Source organism: Mobula hypostoma, chromosome 1 (assembly GCF_963921235.1).
Source record: "Mobula hypostoma chromosome 1, sMobHyp1.1, whole genome shotgun sequence".
In the NCBI taxonomy this organism is placed as follows: Eukaryota; Metazoa; Chordata; class Chondrichthyes; order Myliobatiformes; family Myliobatidae; genus Mobula; species Mobula hypostoma.
In genome coordinates this window covers 150,433,559-150,445,674 of record NC_086097.1, presented here as the reverse complement: position 1 = coordinate 150,445,674, position 12,116 = coordinate 150,433,559, and the positions used below count along the sequence as shown (strand labels likewise).

Sequence of the window (12,116 nt, the reverse complement as noted above, 5' to 3'; positions counted from 1 at the left end):
AGTCATATAGGTTGATGGAAAAGGATTCTGCTGTGTAAATTTGTAACATTGAGTATTGAGACCACTATATCAATCAGTGTTCATATAATTCAGATTTTCAGCCAACCAATTTTCAGCACACAAGCCAACATTATCCACCAAGTGTAGAGAGTCACGAGGAAGCTTCATGCTCAAGCACAGTGTACGCATATGACCCATTTTTCTTCTCATAAGCTGATACACCCTGCTGTGTACGCAGAATCACCTCTCTTCTTCATACGTTGACTCTCTTCACATACATGTTTCCTGGCCCTTTGCCGATGTTCAGTCTCCCCTCACACATGCTGACTTGATCTGCTATAAAAATACGGTCTTCACATTCACACATTCTCTCATGTAATTGCGTTTTCTCCCTCACATCTCACACTTGCTAGTTTGTCTTCCTGATTCGCCCTCTCATATTCTCCCTCCCACCCTCTCAACATGTCTCCAGATAATCTTAAACTTTCTTTCCTCAGATAATCTTGCTCTCTCTTCCTCACAATATCTAACAATCTTTCAAACATTCTCACATTTTCCTTGCTGTCATTCTCACTCCCATATGCTTTCCTTCACTCTCTGTCACCCACAGTCTTAACGTCGCACATATTCATGTACACATACCCCAACAATCTCTCTCTTATTCTCATACCCCCTTCTTGCACACTCTCACACCTTCCCTCACAATATTAAGCAGTATCTCTCAATCGTTGCTTCTTGCATCCTGCCTCGCATAGTCCCCTATTCTCTCCATTGATTTTCACTTTGTTTTTTTACACAATCTCATGCTTCCGGTCTCATCCTCACTTTCAGACTATTCTTTCTCTCTCACACTTTCAATATCAGGGGTCTCACACATAGTCTTTCACTTATATGGACTCTCCTACTGCCTAACTGTCATTTCCTCTCACTCTTTCAATCTCATTCCTCCTCAGCCTGTGCCACAGGGATTGGTACTGAGTCCTTTGTTGTTTGTCATCTATATCAATGACCTGGATGATAATGGAGTTAACTGGATCAGCCAACTTGTGGATGATGGTGGACAGTAAGGAAGGCTATCATGGCTTGCAAAGAGAATTGCAAGAATGGGCAGAAAAACGGCAGATAGAATTTAATACAGACTAGTGCTAGATTTTATAGTTTGATAGGCCCAACCAGGATAGGTCTTACACAGTGAACGTTAGGGCACTGAGGAGTGTGTTAGAACAAAGGGACCTAGGAATACAAGTCTGTAATTTGTTGTAAGTGACATCACAGGCAGAAAAAGTTGTGAAGAAAGCTTTTGGTACATTGGCCTTCATAAATCAATATATTGAGTACAGGAGATGGGATGTTGTGTTGAAGTTGTATTAGATGTTAGTGAGGCCTAATTTGGAGTACCTACCTACAAGGGAAGATGTAAACAAGGTTGAAAGAGTGCTGAGAAAACTTACAAGGATGTTGCTGGATCTGGAGAACCTCAGTTATAACAAAAGATTGAATAGGTTAGGACTGTATTCTTTAGAATGTAGAAGATTGAGAGAAGATTTAATAAAGGTATACAAAATTATGAGGGGTGTAGATAGGGTAGATACAAGCAGGCTTTTTCCTCTGAGGTTGGGTGGGACTACAACCATAGGTTAAGGGTGAAAGGTGAAAAGTTTAAGGGGAGCATGAGGGGAAACTACTTCAATCAGAGGGCTGTGAGAGTGTGGAATGAGCTGCCAGCACAAGTGGTGCATGGGAGCTGAATTTCACCATTTAAGTGAAGTTTGGATAACTACATGGATAGTAGGGATAAGGAGGGCTATGGTCCTGATGCAGGTCAATAAAGTAGGCAGCTTAAATGGTTCGGCACAGACTAGATGGGTCAAAGGGCTTGTTTCTGTGCTATACTTCTGTATGACTCAGTCACATGCTCTCTATCACAAATGTGCTCTCTCTGTCTCTCTCACACAGATCCATTGCTCTACCTCATGATCACCATCTGCTTCTCTCATTGCTTTAATACAGTAGAGATGATCATACAATGAGTTCTGTCAGTAAATTCATCCCCAGTCAATCCCCATTTGGTCATGAATAATGCTATTACTAAAAGTAATCTGAAGTTCTAGTTCCTGCTGGAGGTGATTTGACAAAGGTGGCTGATCCTGTTTCAAAGCCGATCAAGAGTTTTCATTATAATTCCAGAAGCTTACTTCTATTCATGCAGTCATGCATGGTGTAAACTCAGGTTGAGATATTGCATTACAAATCCCCAACAGTCTGCTGATGAAAATTAATTTTTTGCTGCCTTGGGTTGCTGAGGAATAGGCACTTGATTGAAGTCACTGAATGTTGCTACTTGAAAGTACGTGCACCTTTGGAAGGGAAGAAAACAAATTTAGGGAGGCAAAGAGAATATACCAGGCAAATTACTTTTATATTGCTATGTTTCCGTATTGGAAAAATGAATTGGTTAAATTGCATTGATCCTATACTTTTCTTATCTTCAGGCTGAGGATGAAGCAGCAGGCAACCATACAGTGATGATTCAGCAGGCCTTGGAACAGGCCTCAGTGGAGCTTGGAGAAGGACATCATCTTGTCGAGCAAGTGGTAGTTTCCTCTGATGACGTGGAAGGGATTGAGACTGTAACTGTTTATACTCAGGGTGAAGAGACATCTGAATTCATTGTTTACGTGCAAGAAGCTGTGCAATCTGAGGAGCAGGCAATGGAAAAAAAAATCGAGGAATTATGACCGCTCCTGTAATCTTCAGCCAGGTCTTTAACTAGTTGGAGTAAGCAGTCAAGATGTTCTATGTTTCCGGTTTGCATTTTTTTTAAATGGCAATATCCATGTATTTAATGAACACTGTTCAGCTCAAGAGTGGCAGAAAATTACCAAATATCAATGCTTTTGAAGAAGTAATGGTTTGGGATAAGTTTCCTTTGGTTTCTTCACATTTTTAATTTGTTGGTTCCTTTTATTTGCCAGCCCCCACACCTCATTCCTTCAAGCTTTACAGATCCACGATTCCCTTTAAAATGATCAGGAATAATGAAATGGCCCAAATCCAGGGATATTGCCATGGTTACCACCCAAGGTTGGCTACCCAGGAAGATTCATTTAGGCAGCCAGGGTGGAGGAGGGCATTATAGTTTACCATACACCTCATCATGTACAGACAGTGTGATGTGAGAGGGAAAACCCAAAATGGAGAAGCTCAGGAAAGCCAAGGCTTTGGAACACCTCACAGTTTTGATTTTTCTTGCAGTGTTTTGTTTAAACAAAATCATTCAGCTTGGTGTCCTGTGGGGGATAAGTCTAATAGACTTACAGATTAAGAAATAAAGTGGAGTGCAAGAATATTTTTTATTTATTCAATGTTAACAGTGACTTGACCTACTTTGAGTTGTTAAATATCCTAAACAACAGTGAAACTGTTCTAGATCAAGTGTGAGTATGAGTTAAACTGATTAATATTCTATGCCATTGGTGTGAAGCAAATCTTAGCACATCTGGCACACTTGATAAATAGCCTATTTTTGAATTTTGTGGAGAAATTGACGTTAAAATGCATCAATGTATAACAATGCATGAATTTAATTCAAAACTTGCAAATGCTGGAATTCTGAAATAAAACCAAAACTTCTGGAAAAACTGAGTAGAACTTATCAGATTTTTGATGTTGATCCTTGGACAAATTCAGAAAGTGGGAGTTTAGTCTGTTTGTTTATTAAAGAAAACAATATTGTGATGGGGAGAATAAGTTCAGCCAAGTTAAGAATAAGTTAAGACCAGTTTAGCTCTTACAGACAAAAATAGGTTTAAAGCAGATTGCTTTCTACATAGTTAATAAGCTCAATATTCATGTCTTCGCTAGTCACTATGAGTCAGCATTGGGGCCCCTGCTCTCTTACTGCACGGGATCTGTAGGCATTGTTCAGCAAAACGAATGAGCGTTTTTTCTTTTTGTAAGAAGCCTAATTCCAAAGTATTTTGCTGGTTGCAAAGAACCTAATATTCACCTGTAATCAACTGCCAAATGACTCTTTTATTTTGGATTTTTAAAAAGAGTCTTGCTCAAATTTGTTACCTGATCCAGCAGTTTAACAAAAAAGTAAGGCTGTTCAATTAATCCGAAGAATGTTTGCCAACTATAGGAAACATCAGCTATTTTTAAATAGCACATATGAAGTAATCAAATTAGGAGGCAAAGGGGAAACAGAGAAGGGTGGCAAGGGAAACAAACAAAAATATCAAAGAAGGCTTATTTTATCATCTCCATTACGGATCATCTTGTAAAGGAATGAGACTGCTGCAAATAATTTCACATAGATAGGACAATCAGTGTCATTTACAACTTAAACTTTTTTCTAGTAACTTTAGTGTTGACATGATGGCAATGTTTCAAATCCTCCTGCTGGTAACAACATTCTTTTGCTAAATCAGCTGCAATCTTTTCATCCAGGTCAGATATGAATGGGCCATTCTATTAGTGCATGTTATGCAATATGGTGATGACGTAGTGTAATGGTGGCATCCGTTAGTCTCACGAGACCATGGATCTGCGCCTGGAAAGTCTTGCATCAGTCTGCGTTAGAGCAGTGTCTGTTGTGGCTGTAGATAATGTAGTGTAAGTAGCAAAAAAATGTTTGAAACGTTGTGGTGGTGTTGAACACCTGCTCTGCTGGGGGAGAAGCTGACAGCGATGCAGGTGAATGCTTTCCTGGTGTCATGGATTATTGATTACCTGACTGGCAGACCACAGTACGTGTGGTTGCAACACTGTGTGTCCAACAGAGTGATCAGCAGCACTGGGGCTCCACAGGGGACTGTCTTGTCTCCCTTTCTCTTCACCATTTACACCTCGGACTTCAACTACTGCACAGAGTCTTGCCATCTTCAGAAGTTTTCTGGTGACTCTGCCATAGTTGGATGCATCAGCAAGGGAGATGAGGCTGAGTACAGGGCTACGGTAGGAAACTTTGTCACATGGTGTGAGCAGAATTATCTGCAGCTTAATGTGAAAAAGACTAAGGAGCTGGTGGTAGACCTGAGGAGGGCTAAGGCACCGGTGACCCCTGTTTCCATCCAGGGGGGTCAGTGTAGACATGGTGGAGGATTACAAATACCTGGGGATACGAATTGACAATAAACTGGACCGGTCAAAGAACACTGAGGCTGTCTACAAGAAGGGTCAGAGCCGTCTCTATTTCCTGAGGAGACTGAGGTCCTTTAACATCTACCGGACGATGCTGAGGATTTTCTACGAGTCTGTGGTGGCCAGTGCTATCATGTTTGCTGTTGTGTGCTGGGGCAGCAGGCTGAGGGTAGCAGACACCAACAGAATCAACAAACTCATTCGTAAGGCCAGTGTTGTTGTGGGGATGGAACTGGACTCTCTGACGGTGGTGTCTGAAAAGAGGATGCTGACCAAGTTGCATGCCATCTTGGACAATGTCTCCCATCCACTGCATAATGTACTGGGTGGGCACAGGAGTACATTCAGCCAGAGACTCATTCCACCGAGATGCAACACTGAGCATCATAGGAAGTCATTCCTGCCTGTGGCCATCAAACTTTACAACTCCTCCCTTGGAGGGTCAGACACCCTGAGCCAATAGGCTGGTCCTGGTCTTATTTCCTGGCATAATTTACATATTACTATTTAATTATTTATGGTTTTATTACTATTTAATTATTTATGGTGCAACTGTAACGAAAACCAATTTCCCTCGGGATCAGTAAAGTATGACTATGACTAAGATGCTCTAAAACAAGCTGCACAGTGCAGAGCTACGACCACAGTCAACCTCATACAGCTTCCATGATCTAGCAATTGATGCACAAGGGAGTCCTTAAAGGGACACTCCTTGTTTGCAGTCAGGGATAAAACATCGCCGGGACCACCATGAGGATTGAGTATCCATAGGGGAGCAGGAGAGAGATATAGGATCTTCAAGATTCAGATTGTTTATTATTATTCTTCAGTACACAAATATAAAGGAGAATGAAATAATTGTTACTCTGAATGCAACGCAGCATTAAGGAATACAATAAGCATAAAGAATGCAATACATATAAATATAAATATAAAAGCAATCCATAAAACACAATGTACAAGTAACTGTTATACGCACAGATTGTACATAAAGTGATGTTAGGTGATGTGTACTGTACGTAGCGGTGGTTCGGTAACTTAATGGGCAGTGTTGTTGACTTGGGAAAATAACTGTTTTTGAGTCTAATGATTCTGACGTGGATACTGCGTTCCCTCTTCCCTGTTTGGAGTGAGACAAACAGTCCATAAGCAGGGTGAATGAGATCCTTTTGATATTGCAAAATCAGTTGGATCAAAAAGCCTTCATCCTTCTTCAGTAATATAACACTGCCAGTAATATCAGCCATTGTCTCTTCATGGGCATTCATTTTGTTCTCTCCACTCCTCCACCTTTGCAAGTTAAAACATTGTAGTTTGTTCTCTTGAAAGCTCTGTTAAAGCACCCTGAAGATTTCACTCTGTTTCTCTCTCAGCTGTTATCAACCCAGATGAGCAGCTCCACCCTTTTCTGTCATTGTTTGTACTTTTGGTGACTGGGAAGAAAGGTGGCTCAATAGGAAGGGAATGCTAATTTCATATCCTTTTATAATGTTGCAGCATTCATCTGAAGGAACGTCCTAATTGTGTGCTCTTGAGAAAAGTGACAAGCAAAGGAAGAACTGGCAGTCTGGGAAAGAGCAGAGTACAATAATTAAAGTTGCTCACTTATTCTGCTTAAAAATTAATTCCATCTTACCAATCAACAATGTGAAAGATTGGAAGTAGTATCATGAGCTGAATCTTCAAGCACTGGTGAATTCAATGTGTACTAAACACAAAAGCGACATTGGTGCATTTGGACCTGGAATCTAGGGCATACCTAAAATATAGTTAAGATTGTGGAACCATTTGCTGCAGGTTTCAGAATGGCTTCTAAATCAATTTACACAAAATAGCAAGGATCGTTCTTACGTATGTGAATCAGTATCCCATATATGGTGTAGAACTAGTGCCAATCTTTTTGTTCAATAGTTCCATGTAATATCAGAGTATGCAATACACATCCTGAAATACTTTCTCTTCACAGACATCCACGAAAAAAGAAGAGTGCTCCAAAGAATGAGTGACAGAATAATAGAACCCCAAAGCCCCCCTACTCTCCCTCCCATTCACAAGCAGCAGCAAAGCAACGATCCTCCCCCACTCCCACCCACTTCTGCAAAAAAGTATCAGCACCCTCCACCTTGTAATAATTGGATTTTCCAGGGAAATATGGCGAGAGGAAGAAGCACAGTTGCCATAGGAGATATAAACCTTAAACATCCATTGTTAAAAAGATTTACAAAGCCCACTCCTGATGCATCATTTTGTTCTCTCCACTCTTCTGTCTTTGCAATTTAAAACATTTATTTGAGGAAACCTTCTACTCCAAGTTCCCATGGGCATATAGTAGGGTCTGTTTTGTTGTTGCAGTACCTTGTCAGGATACTTTAAATCTCCAAGTATTTGTTTAGCTACCCCTGCCTAAACTCTCTGCTCAGTTTGTTCAAGTTACTGGCACTGGCTAACCCAATTCCTCTGGACCTCCTTCTAGCTTTTATGTTCCTCTTCCATCTCATTCATGAATCACGCCACCACCATGTCCCAATTGTTCAATTTCTTTTCTAACTCAGTTATCTTTTTCTGGAACTCTACCCTTGTGTAGTTTAATCAGGCCAAGTGTGAGGAGTTGCAGTTTGGAAGATCAAATCTAAAGGGACAGAAGAGTTAATTGTTTCTAATTGCATCTCTTCCAGGCACTTCAGCTATGATTAGCGAGCCTTCTTTCCCCCTAGACACTTAATATTTGTTACACAGTCAGAACTTGGGGTCCTTATCCATAGATCCTTGAAAAAGGCTGCACAAATTGATATGGGTTAAGAAGAAGTATGACATGCCTGCTCTTGTTAGTCAGAGAACTGAGTCCAAAAATCAGGAGGTTTGGGGTACAGCTTTATAAAACTGGCTTGGCTGCATCTGAAGTGTTGTATTCAGTTCTGATCATCCCGTTATAGGAAAGATGTAGAGGTTTTGGAGAGCATGCAGAATAGGTTTTCAGGGCTCTGCCTGGGCTAAAGGGCATGTGCCCTCTAGAGCACATCTATGAGAAGTTAGACAAATATATCCTTGGAGGCTGACGGTAGACCTTATAGAAGTTATTTTTAAATTACAAAAATACTTTTTTCATAATAAAAGGGAGTAGTAGTAGTAGTACTTGAGGCAAGTATGATGTTTTCCTAAGGGATTGTCTATTGGTGGATCCTCAACTGGCTTTAGAGAATGAGATCCATATAATCTGGGATGTTAGGGTGGACTCACATAACGGAGAATGTCTATGCATAACTTTGTTTGACGTCGGGAGGTTGATGTTCTGGCAGCCACCACACAGTCCTTGACGGATTGGGGTAAGTGTCCATTGGCATGAAACGCAAGATGACTGAAGATCCTTCACTGCTGCTGTTTTCTTCCATTGTCACCGCCATTGTGATGTGTCACAAACACGAGGAAATCTGCAGATGCTGGAATTTCAAGCAACACACATAAAATTGCTGGTGAACGCAGCGGGCCAGGCAGCAATCTCTAGGAAGAGAGATTTCAAATCTCTTAGTAGCTGTTCTTTTAGTTAGTCCTGACAAAGGGTCTCGGCCCGAAACATCGACTGTACCTCTTCCTAGAGATGCTGCCTGGCCTTTTACTTTTATGCGTGTTGATTGTGATGCATCATCATCTTCCACCAGTTCCACCATTGAGATCTTGGTTGGATCGCTCTTTGTCTGAAACCTCCTGCTTTGACCTCACTCCCATGGATGGCCCCACCAGGAGCAACATGCAAGATGGCTAAACTCCCAATGGCATCACTTTTGGGATCTGTGGAACTCACAAGCCTCTCCATCACAACAAGATAACGATCAAAGGATGCCTTGACAGTCAAAGTGAAGGATAATCCAAAGAGCTTTTACAGGTATATTAAGAGTAAAAGGATTGTAAGGGATAAAATTGGTCCTCTTGAAGATCAGAGTGGTCGGCTATGTGCAGAACCAAAAGAAACGGGGGAGATCTTAAATGGGGTTTTTGCATCTGTATTTACTAAGGAAATTGGCATGAAGTCTATGGAATTAAGAGAAACAAGTAGTGAGATCATGGAAACTGTACAGATTGAAAAGGAGGAGGTGCTTGCTATCTTGAGGCAAATTAAAGTGGATAAATCCCCAGGACCTGACAGGGTGTTCCCTCGGACCTTGAAGGAGACTGCTGTTGAAATTGCAGGGTCCCTGGCAGATATATTTAAGATGTCGGTGTCCACGGGTGAGGTGCCGGAGGATTGTAGAGTTGCTCATGTTGTTCCGTTGTTTAAAAAAGGATCAAAAAGTAATCCGGGAAATTATAGGCCAGTAAGTTTGATGTTGGTAGTGGGTAAGTTATTGGAGGGAGTACTAAGAGACAGAATCTACAAGCATTTGGATAGACAGCGACTTATTAGGGAGAATCAACATGGCTTTGTGCGTGGTAGGTCATGTTTGACCAATCTATTGGAGTTTTTCGAGGAGGTTACCAGGAAAGTGGATGAAGGGAAGGCAGTGGATGTTGTCTACATGGACTTCAGTAAGGCCTTTGACAAGGTCCCGCATGGGAGGTTAGTTAGGAAAATTCAGTCACTAGGTATATATGGAGAGGTGGTAAATTGGATTAGACATTGGCTCAATGGAAGAAACCAAAGAGTGGTAGTAGAGAATTGCTTCTCAGAGTGGAGGCCTGTGACTAGTGGTGTGCCACAAGGATCAGTGCTGGGTCCATTGTTATTTGTCATCTATATCAATGATCTGGATGATAATGTGGTAAATTGGATCAGCAAATTTGCTGATGATAGGAAGATTGGAGGTGTAGTAGACAGTGAGGAAGGTTTTCAGAGCCTGCAGAGGGACTTGGACCAGCTGGAAAAATGGGCTGAAAAATGGCAGATGGAGTTTAATACAGACAAGTGTGAGGTATTGCACGTTGGAAGGACAAACCAAGGTAAAACATATAGGGTAAATGGTAAGGCACCGAGGAGTGCAATAGAACAGAGGGATCTGGGAATACAGATACAAAATTCCCTAAAAGTGGCGTCACAGGTAGATAGAGTTGTAAAGAGAGCTTTTGGTACATTGGCCTTTATTAATCAAAGTATTGACTATAAGAGCTGGAATGTTATGATGAGGTTGTATAAGACATTGGTGAGACCAAATTTGGAGTATTGTGTTCAGTTTTGGTCACCACATTACAGGAAGGATATAAATAAGGTTGAAAGAGTGCAGAGAAGGTTTACAAGGATGTTGCCGGGTCTTGAGAAACTCAATTACAGAGAAGGGTTGAATAGGTTAGGACTTTATTCCCTGGAGTGTAAAAGAATGAGGGGAGATTTGATAGAGGTATATAAAATTATGATGAGCATAGATAGAGTGAATGCAAGCAGGCTTTTTCCACTGAGGCAAGGGGAGGAAAAAACCAGAGGACATGGGTTAAGGGTGAGGGGGGGAAAGTTTAAAGGGAACATTGGGGGGGGCTTCTTCATACAGAGAGTAGTGGGAGTATGGAATGAGCTGCTAGACGAGGTGGTAAATGCGGGTTCTTTTCTAACATTTAAGAATAAATTGGACAGATAAATGGATGGGAGGTGTATGGAGGGATATGGTCCATGTGCAGGTCAGTGGGACTAGGCAGAAAATAGTTCGGCACAGCCAAGAAGGGCCAAAAGGCCTGTTTCTGTGCTGTAGTTTTTCTATGGTTTCTATGGTTTCTATCCTCAGATTTTAAAAAGTATGTAGAAAAGAAACTGTGTAAAATTTATGGTTATTACATTCAGTAGCATTGACTTCTATATTTTAAAAACTCATGTGGCCCCCTGAAGTGATGACCCTTTCATTGTTTGAGGGCTTCACCATCCTACTTGGCCTCCACATGTGCAGTAGCTGAAGGAGCCTCGACGGTGGTCCTTCCTCGAGTTGCTAAGTTTCTGAGAGATGTGGACAGAGAGGCATAGATATAGAGTCATACAGCCTGTATCATTTTCCCAGGGTTGAAATGTCTAATCCTAAGTGAGATGGGGTATATTCAATGATACATGTGGGGCAAGATTTTTTTACAAAGAGAATAGTGAGTGTCTGGGATGCACTTCCAGGAGTGATAAATATGACAGAGGGGTTTTAGGAAATCTTAGACACATGAATATGTAGAGAATGGAGAGATATGAACTTGCATTGGCCAAAGAGATTTGTTTAATTAGTTCAGCGTAACATCAAAGGCCGAAGGGCTTTTTCCTGTGCTCTTTTGTGCTATGTTCTATATATTTGCACTATGAGTTCTTTGCAGAAAATCACACTACTCTCCCTCATAAGACCTGCATCCATAATTCAGACTCAATGCAATATCCCCTTCAAGGATAATCTGTGTCCATCTCCTTGAGGGGTAGTTTACTAGTGAAACACTTCTGTCACTTCATTGTCCACCTCTAACCTACATTATCCCTTCATGGTCACTAAAATCTGTAGAATGAGTGTCCCAACTAAATCCACCTACATCTCACGGTGTACCTGGCAACTACTGAGCCTGAGTGTAAAGGGATGAAGGACACCCACGTAGAGACAAAAACAAGAGTTTATACGTAGGAATTCCAACAGGACATCGGTAACTCGACTGAGTAACACAGCAAGACAAATCATTCTCAAAACAAGGACCCGGCAATAAGCACTAATTGAGAGTCTGCTTTAAATAATCACCGTACACAGAAAACCCATGCCAGTCAAAATAGACTTGGCAAAATGAAACAAAAAGCACAAAGGGTTTAGCAACTCTAGTTAAGCCAACAATTGACAAATGCTGGTGGTCTGGAAACCTCAGAGCCCAATGCTCTACAGCTCACCTCACAAGCCCGCAGGGCTCCTGACAGTACCTTCCTCCCTAAGGCTGGTACCTGACACCCCAGGGGGCCTTGGGGAAATCAAGACAGGGCCAGTAAACTTGAGACAAATCAGATGCTCTCAAGACAGGTCTGGTAAACTCAAGACAGACCTGAT

General features: G+C 41.4%; 1 protein-coding gene across 3 annotated transcripts in view; it reads left to right on the top strand.

The window, feature by feature from the left end:
• The window catches only part of LOC134351633 (zinc finger protein ZFAT-like), a 198,271-nt gene extending 194,639 nt beyond the window's left edge, over positions 1-3,632 (top strand). For all 3 annotated transcript variants that reach the window (XM_063058064.1, XM_063058058.1, XM_063058048.1), the window contains one exon: positions 2,493-3,632. In XM_063058064.1, coding sequence (XP_062914134.1) covers positions 2,493-2,738 — 246 coding nt within the window. In that variant the 3' untranslated portion in view covers positions 2,739-3,632. The remainder of the gene's footprint in view (positions 1-2,492) is intronic.
• The last annotated feature ends 8,484 nt before the right edge of the window (positions 3,633-12,116 follow it).